Below are 19,209 nucleotides of genomic sequence, written 5' to 3' on the forward strand. Positions count from 1 at the left end.
TAGTTGCACAGCTAACTTCTACCTATAAAACAGAATTAATGTATCATACTTTTGATTTTGTTAATTTTGAAGTTTTGCAACTTTTACCAAAATGATTTTTACTGAAATATTTACTTCAAGTTCATATTAACTGATGCTTCCAGATTCAGACATCTGAGTCATCCTATGTCAGCCAAGCATTCCATTGTCCTTGCAATAGCTCTTCCATCATGAAAATCAAGGAGAATACTTTTTAAATACCCATGCAATTTATGCAAAATGACTTTCGGTTTACTACAAACAGAATACGTTCATAGAAGTTACAGGTCACCCAAAATCTAGTAAATTGATCAGACAGCTGAACACGAAGTTTAACAATTTAAAGTAATTTTTAAAACATCATTAGACTGTATTCAACATAAGCAGCCAGGGAATTGGAAAAGTGCAGGTTCTTCATATATAATTTTTAAAGCATTTTCTAACTTTTTAACTACTTGCACTACTGTGTGCCTAATAGAAATGCTTAATGGAGAGTTGTTTCTTAACAGAAGAAGAGTGTTAAGGCTTGACTGAATGGCTATTCATCCTGTCCACCTCCCTTTAAGATATTAATAAAGAGGTTTCACTTTAACAGAAACATAAAAAGGTTGTGCCTATTGCTACCACTATTACATCCAATATAAAAATAAAACTATTGGTTTGGTTGGAGTTTGTTTGTTTGTTTGCTGTTCTGACAGGTTTTTTTCCTCTAGGGAGCAAGTGTGCATATTAGCAATGTATGAATCGCCACAAGTATGTCTGAACTCGCCTTAAATGTTACTGTATTGTTTCTTGTTTTCTTTAAACTTTCCTTTTTCACCTCATTGACAACTGAAAATACTCTTCTTTCAACCACCTTTTTTTTCCAGCTGTCTCAGAATATAACTAGGAATACATATGCCTCAGAAATCATGCAAGTATGAAAAGTAGTTAAAACGTGTATCATTAAAATGTCAAATGCTGTTCAGAGGGTCCTCTCCTTGTAACTACATTGCACAACTGTTTAAATTGATTGTACCAACACCAGTTAAAACAAAACCCACCACCAAAGTTAAAGTTGCCAAATGAGAGTATTAAAACATTACACCAATCCACTACCATGCTACAGTTACGGCACATCACATCAACAAATTTCCTTCTCAGACAAGTTATCCTTGCTGTTATCATGCAGCCAAATACAGTAATAAACACACTCTCATTTTTGACCTTTGTACATTGTTCTTTATGACTTATCAAACTTAATAACATGGCTCTAATTTCTACATCATAATGCTGTGTTGAGAAAGCAGCGGCTACACTTGCCAAGTGAATTTTTAAAAAAATAAGCAACTTGAAAAATCTTAAAGGTAAATCAGGATTTTCTCTTTCAAAAAAGATCATAAATTTTGGATCTAATGGGATAAGCACAACTTAGGACAAAATTTTATTAATTACAACCTTATGCCAAAACCTGCTCATAGATACCAAAGTGAGGATAATAGAACAGATTATTTTGTATCCTCTATTTGAAAAAGGAAACCCTCTTTTATAAGGTGGATAACATTGAACTGCTTGGTGTTTTGACATATCTTTGAAGAAATAATTGATTATGGTGCATTCTACTCATAATTTATCCCCTAGGCAACCTAAATATTTCAACTAGTGGAAAATGTGTCTGCTAAGCTATTAAACCTGCCTGGTAAGAAAGATGTCATATCGTTCCTCTAATATTAGCTCGAAAAAAGTGATCTGTGGCAAAATTTTAAGTATTGTTGGTTTAGCACTACAAGCAATCCTAAATCAATGATTTTTAAAAATTCTTCAATATCATAGTATCTCCAGTTCAGAGTAGACTGAAACTCCCCAGCCAGGTATATGCAGCTTCAGAAGTTAAAAATAAAAGAGGGGGAAGAAAAAAGCATGATTGATACTGTTAGTTTTTTCCACTCCTAGGTTCAGCATGTTGTGCCAAACAGTACTAGAAAATCCAAGTAGGTCCAGGCAGTCAATTCAGTTATATGGTCATGTATCATGATCCTCTGCACTGCTGCCTCCAGGAAACAACGCAGACAGAAATTCTTGGCACACACACTGTGGACACTGTCAACATATCCTTCACCTGCAGCTGACAGCTCAAGCTGCACGACAAGAAGTTCAAACACACCCATCCCTCCAAGCCTAGGGAATGCAAATCTTTTGAGGTTTGAGAAGTACTACCTCTGGCAGACTATTCCTAAAAACCAAATTATTATAACAAAGGACTGGGCTCTCATCATAGAAGTATGCTGCAGCATCCAATTTATCAACTCACTCATGGGCTTTGTCTCCAATACATGCAGTAATTGTAAATTTCAGAACAAGACAGAAGCAGTTCCATATCTAGTCGGACATTATCTTGTGAAAGCTTTGTTCTTCAGCTGGAAGAAACAATTTTTTTAAAAATCATGCAACTTTATTTATCAAAAAGGGATTTAGTGTAATTAAAGATTCCATAATTTCTGTATTCAAAAGCCTGATCATAAGACCACTTAGATGTTCTACGGTGGCAGAATCACAGTAAGATTTCAAATACTCTCCATATCTATTTCACTGAAATTAGCATATTACTTTATAAATAAAACTGATTCATAAAAAGATGGCAATAGAGCACTACAGAGAAGAGATGCCCAGGTGGGAGCAGATACAATACCAAACATATCACAAGCAGCAGCTAACTAGAAGCAGCTTGAAAGATACTTTTTAACTACACTACAGTATAGAGATACTTCATATTAGAACAATAACTACTGAAAGATAGATATTTTCCTCAGGTTTTTTGCCCTTTAATCAAGTTGTACTCTCCTGTATTAGTCTGTCAGATTTGTTTTCACTAACTACAACTTTCATGAGCAGTGATAAAAGACACCAAAAAGGAAAGTTAGATGAAAGAGGCAAAACCACACCATCAACTACTTTCTCATGGAAAAGTAGGTTGTATTTGCAATTGACAGTATCGACTCAGTAAAATAAGAAAGTAGGGTGAGGGAGAGGAAAGAAAAAAAAAGGAAAGAAAATTATTATTTCATGAGATTTAAAGAGCCATTATCTTATGAGTTTCTAAAAGTAGTGTTCCTCTAAACTTATAGGTGATATCTACCAAACTTTTATAAGAATAACCAATTTACAATACAGTTATTTTTAAAAAACCTTGACATGTAAATTCATAAATACAAAAAGCTAGTCAATTAAAGAAAAGTAACATCTTGCCAGTTACACTGACTTAATTTCTATTCCACATAATGATATATTACAACACCCTAACAGAAAGAAATCCAGAGATTCCATTATACAGACATGAACAATAAAGACTATTATAAACAGAAGATAATCAAATAAGTTTTGATGAAAATCAGTACTTTCAATCCACTGATTTGACGCCTCAAAATTTTAAATGAAAATTCAGTTTCTCTCTTGGAAGCCTCAAACTCTGAAGCTTAAGCACATTAATCCTTGATAATAAATTTATCAAGTTGAGTTTAAGATTCTATGGAAATTAACATTTCACAGGAAATGCTACTAGAAAACTCAGATGCACAGTCATAATAATCACGTAAGAGATTTAAGCAAAATATACTGCTTACGTGCCACTTTTCTCAATTGTTATTGTAATACTGTTGGTTACTCTAATGTTAGAGATTCAGAGTACAACCAGAGATAAAGCTAAAAGTCTACAAAGACCAAGCTCATTTTTATAAGCAAAAACAATTTAACAAACAATATTCAAATGAAAATTTTAACAACAAAGGAAACATGAAATAGTGTACACTTAAACATTACTTTCGAAGTGTTTCCAAAAAGAGAGTAATTACAAAAAGAAACAGGATTTCAGTCAGCAATATCAGCATTCTCTTACAATCTTTCCCTGTCCAGTCTCTCTCATTCCCCCTTAATTCTATCTCTCATATTTCTGATTACGCAGTCTCTGGAACATGAATCACATCAATATGACTATATGGTATCTTTACAATACCAGACAAGGTAAAATTGGCAACTTTCTATCACTGTTACCTTTGCAGCAAGTTAAGACCAGTTTAGAGAACAGCAGTAAAAGGCTGCAAGCATAATATTAATTTTAATGACATGTATATCTATTTAATGTGCAAGAGTGGAAAAAAATAAAATCAAATGCCTGAAATTAATAAATCCCAAAAAGGGAAAACCTTACTCACCATTCTATGCAGAGAGATAAGAAGAACAGTGGATGCAAACAAAAGGCATATCAGGGAACGGATATAAGGGGCACAGGGAAAATTTCAACAGCTAATGTGGATAAGGAAAGCAAGAGCAATAAAGCTATCCTCAAACAGCAAAGAAAATCTACATTATACCTTGCCTCCAGTCAAGTGTTTATATATAATACATACAATCCTCTTCCACTGAAGAAACTGAGGGGATATTTTGACAGAGTTAAAATAATTTTAGTTAAATATCTAGGCACCTGAGTTCTTGACCATTTTGGACAAGTTAATCTATTAGCATCTATCTAGCACTCCAACAAGAGATTAAAAGTCCCATTATAAAAAATAGTATGCCCTGGAGGCAAGTTTATATGAAAACAAAATATACACACACTATGTACATTTGGTGTTAGAGGACTAGAGACAGCTTCCCCAGAAAGCTCACAAGGATCGAACTTTACTCACTTTTTCAAAGAATTTAATTAGAATTTTTTAACAGTAGCAGTTCGTCTGCTGTATAGTTTGACACCTTCGTGAATTAGGTAAGTAGTAAGTTTTATTTGCTTGCCATTTGCTAGAACTAGAGAAATTAAATACTACCATCAGTAAAAAGTAGTATTCACTGCTTTTTAAATGAAACTTAAATCTTCTGTTCTGTATGCACAAACCTTCTATTACTGGATTTAAACACACAGAAGCTCTCATAACCATACGTCTTATACACTTTATTTGAATTAGTCAACTTGTAACAAATTCAGGTTGCATATTTAGTGTTCATGGGGATAGCAAGATGTCAGTTTCAACTGAATACAACTACATATAAATAAAGAAGTAAGCCCTCCTAATGGAAAGTTAAGAGAAAACAGTGTATTAGCTTGTCTTCTATTTGAATTTTAAAGACCACCCAGCATTTATAACTTGCGATTTTTAGGCCTTATAATAACTTAAGGTTTTGCTCACGGTGTTAATTGAGGCACCTGCAATTCTGCTTAATTAGAATTTCCTACTGCTTCTCTCAAGCATAATTTACTCAGTGTTACAATGCTGTAAAAGCACACAGATGCAGAATATTTGCTTCAGCTGTGGTATGTGAGAAACACCTGTAGTTTTAACATGCTGTGTCCTCTGTCAATTAGACATAATAGTATTAACAAAATATCCCAGACTAACTTTTAAATTTTTTTTAGCTCAATTTTGAGTGAAAGCTAGAAAAAAAACCAAAAAGGAAACAGCATAAAAATCTATTTACTAGGTAATGAAAACATATACATTACTAAAAACAATTTCAGACATTAAGTAGTATGTAAATTATTTACCTTGGTTGCAATGTCAGCTTTATAACTGTCTTGCGTGGCAACGAGTCTTGGGAAGCCTGAACATCATCCTACAAGAGAACATTTTTGAATTTGCTTTTGAATTCACTTAAACAGATAATATATGAGGTTTGCCTATAATATGAACTTTGTGAAGTACAAAACCATGTTAACAAAACCATAAACCAAAGCTCATTGTGGCACTTTACTCAAGATCATGAACCACAAAACTTTATAAAACTAAGTACTTAGGTTTGAGAAAAGAGGCTCACTTGACCAATTCATTGAGAAACACTTTTTTTAGTATTTTCCCATGTTTTCACTTTCATATACAAAAGGTCATAATCACCAACTTTGTTCAGATTTTCCAAATACTTATAATAATATTTTTATTCACTTTCTCTTGCTATAAACTTACTTTGCAACACTACATTCCTGTGTATTTATTACAAGGATTCACACTCTGGTCTCCTATCAGGTCTCATTGCTACCTTATATTGTATATAGAGAAAAATTTTAAAAAACATAATTTGAGGTGTGGTATGATTTTTATGTGATAGAAGCTATGTGAAGAATTATTTCACAATATCGATGAATTCTTACTTTTCACTGGTTTCTCTCTTTTCTTAAACATAACACGATCCAGGGCTCACTTCACTGAGAAAAGGTGGAGACAAGATATTGCTGTCGCTGTTGCATTAGTTTTTACATAAGTGAACAGCCAAGCTGCTGATGCACAGTGCATTCCTATTGGTTCATGCAATGGAGACAACTACAGACTTTGGACCTGAACTGTAAAGTTATCAGTTCCTCGAAACAGCCTCAAAATCATGTTTTTCAAATCCAAACATTGTCAGTTACATAAAAATTTTCTTTCTGCACTCAAAGAAATAAGACTAATATACAATAATGGTGCAGTGGCTGCACAGTTTTAATTTTACAATTTGGATTGCAGCATATTGATTGGATCATTCTGGAATCTCTGTTTCTTCTGTGTTTTAGTGTATTGCCTTCCAAGTGATCTAGTTTTCATTTATTTACTAAGGTAGAGGCTATAAAACTTAACAGATGAAGTACAAAGTATTCAGTTATTAACTGAGAAAACCATGATGCTTTTGCATGTAGCTAATAATTGAGAATAGTAGAAAAAGCACAAGCAGTGTCATTCTGGAATCCTTCCATCATGTGTTATTTCCAGCTTCCTTTTCTTCTGGCTTCAGGAAGAGAAACTTTCCCCTGGTTGTGCCTACTATCTCCTGGAATGCTACTGCTGCAGTCTTGTACTCTGTTCCTCTGACTACAGCACTATGTGTTTTTTCCTTCTTCACCCCTCACCAGCAACAGCCATTTTCAATCACAGCCTTCATCATTTGTCTTTCTCAACTCCCCTGGCATTAATTCTGAATGCCCTTCTCTGAACAATTCTTGACACCAGCTTCCATCAGCCACAAAAATACCAGGATGGTATTTCAAAACAAGTGCCTTTGAAACTTCTATTTGCTCAAGGTTTGCAAAGGTTTTTTGTAAATATCCTGAAATTCTCCCATTAGCAGTCTACATTAAAAACCTTTTGTTGTGATATCCAACATACTGCAGAGATACGAGATTTACTATATGCTGCAGATACTGTTTATCATACAGATATATCACAATCTACTTCTGTAATCACCTTATTTTTTTCTGTTTTTTACAGATATAATAGATTAATTGAAATATGAACTTCATTTTAACTTCTGCTTGCACAGTGGTCTTAATAGGTTTGACTTAGTATGTTCTTAGACAATAAACAGTTTAAACTGCAATTAGTACTTCTACAATGCAGTGATATTAATCTAGACTCATAAAAAACAATGGAAGTTTAGTAAAATGTAACATCACAACATCCTCCAACATAATTCAAAGCAGAAGTGAAAACGTCATTCCATGACTGACTTTAAAATAATCTTACTTTACGAAGGTGCAATTTCATTTTGGTAGTCTTTCCACACAGGAGAAAAATGACACCTTTGTGGCACACAACCTCACAGCACACACATGCAGCATGCACATAAATATATATATTTGTATCAAAGTCCTAAAAAGCATAAAGAACTATTTTACCAATTTTTTTTTTTTTATATATATACATCTGACTGCAAGAGTAATTCAAGGTGTGACCCTTTTAGGACAAATAAACCAGCAGAATATAAGCCATGTTTGTTATGTTGGAAGTGTGAGGCAATCATTTCACAAAGACTGTCTTAATCCTGCTATGTTTATGCCCAAAGAAATTAAACCATCGCATTTTCTCTGTATTCAAGGTGTGTGGACTTAGGTAAACTTCTTAAGACTTCCTAGTAATCAGAGCAGAGAGCTTTTATTCAGAAAGTGAAGAAAGTAAGAATTCTGACAGGAAACAATATTAGCAAGTGTGTTTCTTCAAGGTGCCCTTCACTGTAAAACAGGTCTCAAAATGGTACATGGGGATCCATTACTGACTTTATCATCAGCGCTTTCCTGTTTCAAATCATTTCAGCTAAGGAAATATTGATCTTGTCTAGATCTAGTCTTCCAGATTCAGCTTAGGCTTCTGGTCAGGATGGAAATTTTCTTCTTCCCAAATTTCTTAAATTACAAGTCAAATTACAGCACTGCATATGATTATATATTCACTCACATATGCACATCACTTAAGTAAGTCACCAACAAATATACGCCCAGAGAAAAATTCAAACTGGTTTTACTGATTCACGAAGTGGAACAAAGTAAGTCCCTTTAGATGTGTGAGATTTTTCAGCATTAGCTGCTGGAATTTTCACTAATATCTTCAATTAATACAAACAGTGATAAGTAGCAGATTTTTGAGAAGGTATTAGCTGCAAAGTTAGAAATTCTGAGTTTTCCCAGGCCACTCAAACTGTATGGAAAAGACATAGTTCACATTTCATTTTTGGAAGAAATCAAGAAAGATAGCTCACCATCTTCAGGAATGGAGCTGATGCATCATAATTATAAGCACTGCTATCCTTTAGAATAAGAATATGAACAGAGTCAACTATCACTTTCTTCAAGTTCATTATTGAATGGAAAAGCCTGTTAAAAAAACATGTAAAGTCTTAGCTTTCACTTGTTTTTATCCAATGTGACTACATAAAAATTAAAAAATATTAACTCACAAATATAAGTTACAAAAAAATAAATATCATTTTAATATCAATATAATATGAAATGAAGAACAGCAAGTGCAATGGGTGGCTTTACTTAAAAATGCAGAAATATTCTGAATTTCATTATATTCCTGTCTTGTATACTGAAAGTAAGGTACATCTCCCCCAGCTGTTATGCTACGAAAGGTACACCCTCAAAACAGCAAGTACTTTTTCAAAATACTAATCCTAGGAAACTTTGTGATACAACAGATACAACAGCAACAAGCAAAATCAGACAAATTAAGTAGAAAATTGTCAGCATGAAAAATATTTCCCACATTGAAAAAGGCAGGTTACAGAGGGTGTGAGATTTTCCAAGGAATATATGCTTAAATTAGCATGTCTCTTGATCATTGCTGAGGACAGACAAATATAAAATGTTCTCTTAAATGACAGTTACTGCAGAAAATAGCTGTGGTATTAAAGAAATCTCAGCATTGTGTTTACCTAGCTTCTTTGAAACCTCAAGAATTTTGTTTGGACATCAAATTCTTACTTCAGAGGATTAAAAAGTACTTCATGAATGAAGAGCACAGGTATTCAAATCCACTTCTCATGTACAGCACCACTACACTTGCAGATATGAGATTTGTTAACTGTATCAAATCTGTATCTCTGAAATCAGTTAACAGACACTTCTACTCTAAAAAAGCAAATGGAATTTAAGATTTAAATTTATATATTTATAATAACTTACCTAGTGCCATAATCCACAACAACCCAATCTTTGGCTGTTCCTGTAATGGCATCATGATGCTGAAAGAGTCCAAGGTTCCTCCTAGCTTCTGTCAGCAATTTATAGCTTTCTGCTGAAGGAAATACACTCATTTTCTCAGATCTACTGGACTGTACCAAAGCCAAGGAATAGAGAATTTCAGCTGCCCTGGAATTGCAGAGAATAATCAAGTATTTATATAGGTTGAAAAAGTTAAAAAGCAACATGCATTTTACCTAAAGAAAAAATTGTTGGTTTAGATCTTTCCTCATGCCTATCTCTGAGAATTGTTTAAACCTTGATCTAACACATTTTAGCCTGTTTCTAGCTTCACACAGTTAAACATCACAGCTGTACTTCATCATCTGCTAGTTTTACACCTTCTAAGCTTCCTGAAAGACTTCAGCTTTAAAATAAAAACTTGACAGAACAAAGAACATATCATTTTCAAAAATGTGTGAGGTATACAGATTTGGTCTTAAATTGTCATAGTATGGATGAACTGCCTTACAGGAAACACACAATTCCCATTTCGAAAAGCAACTTGTTAAACAAATAAAATTGTCTTTAATAAAGATACTAATCCATACACTATCTAACATCTATTCTGCCATTTGCGACTTAAGCAAACCAAATTCTTGTAAGGACTTCAGCACTTCATGCACCTGCTCACTACACATTCACATGAACAGTGAGAACACTGGATGCAAAATCCCTTAGACTGGTCAGAATGCAGAGCTGGTCTCTCCTACATCTGATGCAAAAGCCTAACACTAAAATATTACCACGATATTCTTAACTGCTTTACGGGAATCTAAATCTATTTTAGAAAAAGAATCACATAATTGCCAGTCATTATGAATATTAGACTAACAAAAATGCCCACAGAACTTCTGGGAAAACACATCTTAACTTTTTGCCTGTCCTTCTTTCCTAAAATGTTACAGTTCTATTTTTCTAAGTCTTAAAAGCGTCAGATTCCTTTTCAGAATTTGAGATTAATGAATGCTTTTCAAGTGTTTGAAAAAATGAAAATGATACAGGTTAATGTTATAAAAAGCAAAATAAATTTTTTTAAAAAGCAAAATAACATACATTCTTGCAATGCTAATTTCTAAGCAGGTAAATAAAAAAAAAATATAAAGGAAAACACGCTTTTACATTTACCCTAGCTGCCAGTGACTGTGTGTTTTCAATTTTAAGCTAGGTCCAGCAACAAATATAACAATCATACTCAAATTGTTTTTCAGACTGTATATTGATATTGATTGTTAACATGAAAAATATTTTTGGATTCAGTTCAATCTCTTTGTTTTTATGCAACACATAGGTGACAATTATGACAATTATGTAAAAACTGCAAATAGCACATATCCAACTAAACTGAAAGGTTCACTGTACATGTTACAGTCTAATTCATGTTCATATGGTTAATATTTGAGTAATAGGATGAGACTTTGATATTACAGTTAAGGTAACTGCTCAGAAGCTGCATGCAAAAATCAAGGTGCTAAAAAGTTGTAATTACTTTTTTTAATTTCTAGTGTCCTCAAAATACAGGTTAGATTTCCCTCCCAAACCAATACCAATTTAATTCTATTTTTTATTAATTGGGAGGTGTCCCAGGTGCAGAATTTTCCTTTCAAGTCTCAATATTATTCTAAACATTAGAATAGTTCAATGGTCAAAGACGAAATACACTCAGAAATATGACATTGCAGTAGAGAACAGTTCAACTTGTAGGTAAGCATCTCTCTAATGACCTTCCATAAAAGCTGTATAAAGCCTTAGTCTTCACACTTTTACTTCAACCCACTGCAGATTACCTGAAATAGTAATAACGAATTTTCTGCTTTGTAATAATTTGTCCCTATCTCTCCCTGATGGGACACTGCCAATAGACCAGAACTTGCATCACTGATTTCTCAAAGTCTACACTAAGTTACACTTAGGTTCAGTTTATATTTAACCTAAATAAACAATTTTCCTAAGGGTTTCTGAACTCTCAAGATGCAGCGTTTCCTATCCATCTGTACACTTAGAAGTATAACTCCAGCACCTATCCTGCTTCTAAATTACGTCCACAATGTTTCTTGCAGATTTAGTATAATTTTCCGCTGTTTATATCAGTAAAGAATAAAAACAGAGAATGTCTTCATCACTGGTCCCCAACTATGCTGTTCTATGTATCTTTCCATTGCATTCAACAAACTTCTGGTCATCGATTTTATCACCCTTCAATCCATCCATCTCTCACTTAAGATTAAAAAAACAATTATGTCTCAAATCTGCAATGATGTCAATCTGCATTACAAAATACTTGAGCTTTCATGCACTTTCTTTAATATGCAAACTCAGAACGTTTTTTAAAAAGGAAAAACCCAAACAACCAACTCTTTTCTTGCTTAAATGGTTTGTCTTGAGGTTGACACAGTTTCCTGTCTATTTAGTGGCAGTGAAGTACTGCTTAATTCTGGTACTGTTGGAACTTGAAAGCATTCATCCTTGGTAATGAATACACACACACATGTATTTACCTCCTGTTTATGGTTCATTCCCCCACAGATATATACATACACACACACATATATACATACACATACACATATACATATGATAGATAGATAGATAGATAGATAGATAGATAGATAGATAGATAGATAGACAGACAGACAGATAGATATATGTTAACTCAAAAATACTACGGAAAAAGATCTTCAAAGAAGATCAAAAATAAAAGACAAAACCCCTAATTCTGCTGTCGTAGTTAACATGACATTCTTGAAGATTCTCCAGGTCTGTGAACACAAAACTGCCAAAAATTGGCACTAAAATGGCAAGAATATATCTTTACATTTTATTCTTACATCCTATTCACAGAGGATAATGGAGGCTGAAAAACTTCCCATGTACCTTTTTAAAGCCATACTTTGTTTTACTGCATAAGAAGACTGAATGTTAACTTTCTTCCAGAGATTCTTTACTTGTGAGACTAGCACTGTTTTCGGAAGTTAAAGGTAATTGAAATGTTTACACAAATGAATCTCTTACAATGTAAAGCTGGAAATAATACAAAGAAACTTGAAATCAATTCATATGAATCTTTCCTCAATATAAACAATAAAACCCAGAAAAAACAACAATAAACTAAAGCCACCTAAAAATCTTGAATAAAATAGGCTATGATAAAGCGAAAAGAAAATTAAAACCTTGGTGCATTTTAACAAATAAGAAGGAATTCAGTCAAAATTAGGAAAGAACAAGTATATAATTATATTTATAAGGCCTGTCCTATTCTCCATACATCTTGTCTTTTCCAATCAAAGTATTTAAAAAGGCTGTTTTCACTGAAAAATCAAATACTTTTATGATGAATCATCCACTAAAAACTCTGAAAGAAAGAAAACAAGTTCTGCTAGATATGGCTTCTCTACTGAAAGGTACTCGTATCCGCTTACAAAACACTACTTTCCATGCTCGCAAAACGCTGCTTTCCACACCTCTCTCCCTCCTTCCACTACTTCAGCAGACATTACAGCAAAAATATTGTAATCCTTAAGGAAGGCAATAGATGAAATGTCCACAGTTTGCAACACGTGCATCTGCCCCAGATTTCTTTCTGGAGTCTTACAATACAGCTAAATCATTTTGCAATGTCTTATCTATAACTGCCACATGGGAGAACCACTTAATTACTCCATTACCAAAATTCAGCAATTTATTTCTTTTTCAAGATGCAAACACTTTACAGAAGACTAGTATCTTATAATCTGAGATCACTTGCCACAGAACATTCTTAGGAATTTCTCAACTTCCTTTAACAATCCCTGTAAAATTCACACCTTTGTATTCTTCTCTAAAACAGCTCATGGTATAGTCATAGATTGATTGGACAGCTACCCAAATCCAACACAGAAACAAAAAGCATACTACCTGATACTTTTCATGGAATCAGGGGTTGCTGATCACTTGAATAGTAATTTAGAACATCTTATTTGTTTGGATGGAAAAAATATCATTGCATTTCTGTGAATTTACTAATAAAACAGATACACCAACTAATCCTTGTAACAAGATCTACATTTGGGGGCCATTTAGGCTATCCATATTGTAAGTAAACTTAAACTGTGCATTTCAAAACCACTGTTCCATCTGTCCAACAGATTTAGAGTACTGTACTGGTTTAGGCTAGGGTAGAATTAATTTTCTCCACAATGGCCAGTATGGGGCTGTCTTTTGGATTTGTGCTGACACAGAGTTGATAATGCAGAGATGCTTCTGTTATTGCTGAGCAGAGCTTACACAGAACCAAGGCCTTCTCTGCTTTCCATACTGCCAGGCTGGGAAGGAAATGGGGAATGCACGAGAGCTTGGGAGGAGACACAGCCAGGACAGGTGACCCAAACTGACCACAGGGATATTCCATACCATATGACATCATGCTCAGTATATAAAGTGGGAAGAAGAAGGAGGAATGGGGAGACGTTTGGAGTCATGGCATTTGTCTTCCCAAGTAACCACTACACATGATGGGGCCCTGCTCTCCTGGGGATGGCTGAACACCTCCTGCCCATGGGAAGCATTTAATTACTTTGTTGATTCGTTTAGCTTGTGTGTGTGGCTTTTGTTTTCTGTATTAAACTGTCTTTATCTCAACCCAGGAGTTTTCCAGCTTTTACCCTTCCAATTCTCTCCCTGATCTTACCACTGGGGGGTGAGTGAGTGGCTGAGTGGGGCTTACTTGCTGGTTGGGGTTAAACCACATCAAGTATATATTAATTCATCACTCCTGTGTGTCAAGAAATATGTTATGAATTTACCAAATGGCAGTACTTACCGTATGTAGGATTCCAGGACTCTATCTAGGTGTTTATAGAAGGGTCGTGATGTAAAGTATCCACTCCAGTAATGATGATCTCTGTCTGCATAGGTGAAGAAGTCTCCACTTAAAACAGGAAAAAATGAATTGCTGTTCTTCTCACGCAAACTGGTTTCCTTATGCAGAGCTTCAAAGTAATCCGATAAAGTTCCAAACTGGGCCTGAATGAAAATTAAAATTACTGTAACAAAACTCCATTTCTTTATTTAGAAATACAAAGAGGCTTGCTTTCATATACATTCTAGAAACATGCCACTCCACAGAATTACAGCAGAAATCCTGTTCTTTAAAGTTCCTCTGCACACTTTTCAGACAAGCTGGATAGCTCTTCCAGAAGCATTTCAACTCAGTACAAGAAAGAGATGGACCTGATAGAGCAGGTCCAGAGGAGAATCACAAAAATGATCAGAGGAACACGTCCCTGATGAGGAAGAGCTGAGAGTTGGGGTTGTTCAGCCTGGAGAATGCTCTGGGGAGACCTAACTGTGGCCTTTCAGTACATAAAAGGGGCTTATAAGAAAGATGGGGACAGGCTTTTTATTAGGGCCTATTGTGCTTGGACAAGCCATAAAGATTTTACACTAAAAGAGGGTAGATTCAGAGTAGATACAAAGAAGACATTTTTTAGTATGAGGGCAGTGAAACAGTCCAGGTGCCCAGATAGGCTGTGGATGCCCCATCCCTGGAAACATTCAAGGTCAAATTGAACAGGACTCTGAGCAGCCTGGTCTACATGAAGATGTCCCTACTCATGGCAGGGAAATTGGACTAGATGACCTTTAAAGGTTCCCTCCAACCAAAACCATTCTATGATTCATGAAATATGAATGTTATTTTTAAAAAATTATAAATAGGTATCTAAAATACCAGCTAAATGTCAAGAAATAAGTGAAGCATTCTTTCATGTCTTATGAGCAAATCTCTAACACACAAGCCAAACAATACCTCAATACTATCTAAGTAGCTGCCTGGACTAAGTAAGAAACTTAATGTAATGCAACAACAGCATAGTTGTCCTAATCCTGTGTTTTCAAAATCAACTCTATTGTGCTCCAAATCTTGCTTAGACCAAGATGAATGTTGAACAAAAAAACCAGCACTTGCTTTCAGAAGCTTCTTTTTTAACTATGTGAAAAGAAATTGCTTTTAGAGATGCAACATGTAGGAGGACAAAGAAAATTCATTATCTTCTGGTCATTTTTTAAAATGCTCATAAAAGACAGTAACAGATAGTAACAGGGTTGGTCAAAAGACTTTTTTTGTACCCCTCAAGCTTGAGGGGTACAAAAAAACCACTTGGTCTGTTCTCTTGTTACCATAATCAGAAGCACAGTTCATATGATAAAAATAACAAACAATGGACCAAGAGAAATCAGACGCAGCTGATTTCAATTCTGTATGCTGGGCTGCATCAGAGGAATAAAACCTCGCTGGAAGCAGCATCAAAGTCAGGTGAATGTAAACTGTGAAATAACCTGGTAGGCTCTTCTATTGGCATACAAAAAGTCTCAGCCTAGTTTATGTATGATAGATGTAAAGGAGATCTCCAAATAGGAGACTGAACTCCCCAAGAGCAAAATACGTGTCTTTTACAGTAATGTACCACATACTTTTAGAACCATAGAGTAGTTGCTGGCAATCTCAATGCTAACAGACATACCCATTAGATAAACACTTTGTCTGAAAGAGTAAATCTCTCGTAAGATCAGAGAGGCAGAGTAGGTAGTCTCTCGTGTAAGTAGTAATACCCTAGGCATCTCAGCACTTAAGGAAGAAATGTGAACTCTTCCTTTATATAATCTAGGTTCTTAGGAAGCTGTGCATGATCTGTTACTTGCCTGTGGAGTTACATTCCAGGGAAAGTGCAGAAGAGCATGAAAGTTCTCCATTTTCAAGGATAAATGACATCAGTTTAAAACAAAACAAAACGTCACAAAAAAACCCAACAGACAACAAATAAAACAAAAAAAAACCCCAAACAAACCAAAAAAGACAACTAAACCCAAAGAATAAAGAGAAAGAACAAAACCTAACTACATGAATAAAATGAAAAGGAGAAATGCTCCAATGCCAACAGTGCTCCAACTGATCAAAGCACCCTAGGTATAAAGCGCCTGATACAGAGAATTTCATCTTTTTGTCTGGGTATTAAGAACCAGAAAAAGGGTATGAGGGCCCCAAGGGCTAATGTGATTCCCAAGACATTAATCCAGATGGGTACACCAAGCTAATGCAGTTGTCTCTTAGAGTTCTTGACAATGAGCCGAGTAGAACCTTTCAGATAAGGACTTTCAGGCGTCTCAGAACAGGAGTGGCCCTTGAAGAATGACTTCAGAGCTCGAACCTTCTGGTTTTATCCTGGGGATGAAATCATCTAGCCCCAGTTAGTAGAAACTACAGAAAGTATGTTGCTGTTAGTATCCAAAGAGTAACTACTTGTACAGTATACCCATTTTTGACAGGAGTAAAGCTAGCAGATGCAGCAAGCTTTAGTTTTAAAAGACGGACTCTAGATTTAAAATCTTGAAGAGTACTCTCCAGGCCTAGTTCCCTCCACTAAGATATGGTAGTCGTTCACATACATCATATCACCTACATCTCATAGGAAATATGGAAAAGCCAGCTTTCAGATAAGCTATAATGCCAAGAAATCAGTTTTCTTATGCAGAACACAAGTCCAAAAATCAGCAGAAAGAACTAAGATCCTTCAGGCACTACTCAAGTATGCAGTTAAAAGAATCAGGTGAGGTCTCAGAAATGGTGAGGGAAAACAAATGCATGCACAAACCATATGAAAGATATGAGACAAGGTTTAAAAATCCTAAATATGAAAGCAGCAATAGTGCACTCTCACATGATACTCAAAAAAACACCCAAGGGTTTAGTTCCCTCTATTTCTTATTGCCATGCTGAAAGACCATCAGAAGCTGCCCGAGTGCAGAGTACAAGAAGTCTTTAGAGCAATCAGTTTGCGTATTAGAACATGAATGTGTGTATAAACACTCATACATAATTAATGATTTAAAGTGCTATCTTGTCTGATAATTGTGTTAGTATATTCAGCCCTTTCATAGCCAGGTCAGTCTCTTAGATTTTATTGTATTCAGCTACATGTGCCAGCACTGGCACCTCTTAGGTTTTTTTGTTTGTTTTGGGACATAAAACCAAGAGGACCCAAATAAAAACTATTACAATAATAGTAATAAAATACAATCATTTTAAGTAACAAAGCCTGTGAGTCTTAAATAACAATGCCTGAAGCCTGTGAAAAGAAGAGTACTAAGAAAACAATTCAACCTAATAGTGTTCTCTAATATAATCTAGTCTGCGAAATATTTATAGTTTTCAAGCAGATAATATTAGGAGCAAAGATTTTGGTTTTGGGGGAGAAGAAAGAAGTTAAAAAATATAACCTACCAAGACAAATCAATCAGCTGTTAAGTAATATATAAAGCTTTACAGTTGAAAAAAAAAAAACAAATCCAACCACAACTCTCTTCCATGAAGAATCTCAGAATACTGGGAAAGACTGTTTTCTCCACAAATCAGAAAACGCATTGTATTTACCTTAACATGCCACTCAGGACGAGAATTCATATAATCAAACAGTTTTTGATAATTCTGGAACTGCTGATCCCATTCTGAGCTCTCAGCATAGCGGAAATCATCCCCTAGCGGAGCCAACAGAACTTTAGTGCGGAAAAGCTTTGACTTCTTTCTGTATTGATCTAAAATAATCCAAGCCCTTGAGGAGGAAAAAAAAAAAGAGCAATTCAGAAAACAGAAGAAGAAAGGTCAGCATTTGGCAAAACAATTCTTAGATACCAAGTTGTGCATTAGGTTGACCCTAAACAAGACATACAAAACTTATTATCTCATTTTGTAACAAAAAGCTGGATGCAATTCCCCACACTGGGACACCATATTCAACCTACTATTGTTGCAAACACTATGCTAATTAAATCTTTCAAATAAGCTTATCAAGCTCCATCTCAAACAGTAGGGCAATCCGGATCAATTTGGACCTGTGCCAAAATTAAACTACAGTTCAAATGATGTTTACTTGCTTTATATTTAGACAACAATCCTAATCCTCTCCAGCCCATATTGACAATAATAAGCAAGCTCTTCTCATCTCCACAGGTAATTTCTTTTGATACTTTCTTTCATATATTCATGCCCTTGACAGAAAAACTGCCCATAAATTAATCTCTGAGGAACTCCAGCCTTGAATATAAAAGAAAAATTCTGGAGTAAGTTCACTGCTGAAAAATCAGTGTTCTCCCTTCAACCAGCTTCTTACTTATCTTAGAGTCAGCCCTCTTTAATATTTAAGTCCTGATAAATTAAACCCACTGCTTTTATGCTTGTCATGGTTTAGGACTGGTATTCCCTAACTTAGCGTTCCCACTAAAACCCCCCAGACCCCACGCTACTCACTCACCCTTCCGCCCCCTCACCCTGTGGCCGGATGGAGGGAATTGGAGGCACAAAAGATAAAGATCACAGGTTGAGGTAAGAACAATTTACTAAGAAACAGCAATGGAGTAAGAAAACAAACAGTAACAACTGTACTACTAACAGAGTGTACAAGACAGGCAAAATACTAACACGCAATCGCTCACCATGTAGAACCCAGCACTGCCTCAATGCACACACTGAACTGGTAGAACAAACAGTTCTGATCCCTCTGCATAAAGTGAGGTGGTATAGAATAACCCCAGGGTCCTAGTGTGCCCTCCTGGCTGCTGCAAAAGTGAATTCTATCCCGGCTGGATCCAGGATAATTTTTTTTGCCTTAAAAATACCAACAAAACAAAACAAAAAAACCCAAAACAAATGCACAGAAACAACCAAACAAATACCCACACATGCACACAGAAAAATTGCAGAATTATCC

At 35.1% G+C, this 19,209-nt stretch overlaps 1 protein-coding gene across 1 annotated transcript in view; it reads right to left on the reverse strand.

Annotated features, from left to right (window-relative positions):
* Positions 1 to 1,952: 1,952 nt before the first annotated feature.
* The window catches only part of LOC103797001 (alpha-mannosidase 2-like), a 38,948-nt gene continuing 21,691 nt past the window's right edge, over positions 1,953 to 19,209 (reverse strand). Inside the window, exons 7-13 of the mRNA XM_009069192.1 lie at positions 17,877 to 18,054; positions 14,268 to 14,470; positions 9,413 to 9,598; positions 8,485 to 8,599; positions 5,543 to 5,598; positions 4,401 to 4,478; positions 1,953 to 2,175 (exon numbers count right to left, since the gene is read on the reverse strand). Coding sequence (XP_009067440.1) covers positions 1,953 to 2,175; positions 4,401 to 4,478; positions 5,543 to 5,598; positions 8,485 to 8,599; positions 9,413 to 9,598; positions 14,268 to 14,470; positions 17,877 to 18,054 — 1,039 coding nt within the window. The remainder of the gene's footprint in view (positions 2,176 to 4,400; positions 4,479 to 5,542; positions 5,599 to 8,484; positions 8,600 to 9,412; positions 9,599 to 14,267; positions 14,471 to 17,876; positions 18,055 to 19,209) is intronic.

This window comes from Acanthisitta chloris, unplaced genomic scaffold (genome assembly GCF_000695815.1).
Source record: "Acanthisitta chloris isolate BGI_N310 unplaced genomic scaffold, ASM69581v1 scaffold14742, whole genome shotgun sequence".
NCBI classification, from domain to species: Eukaryota; Metazoa; Chordata; class Aves; order Passeriformes; family Acanthisittidae; genus Acanthisitta; species Acanthisitta chloris.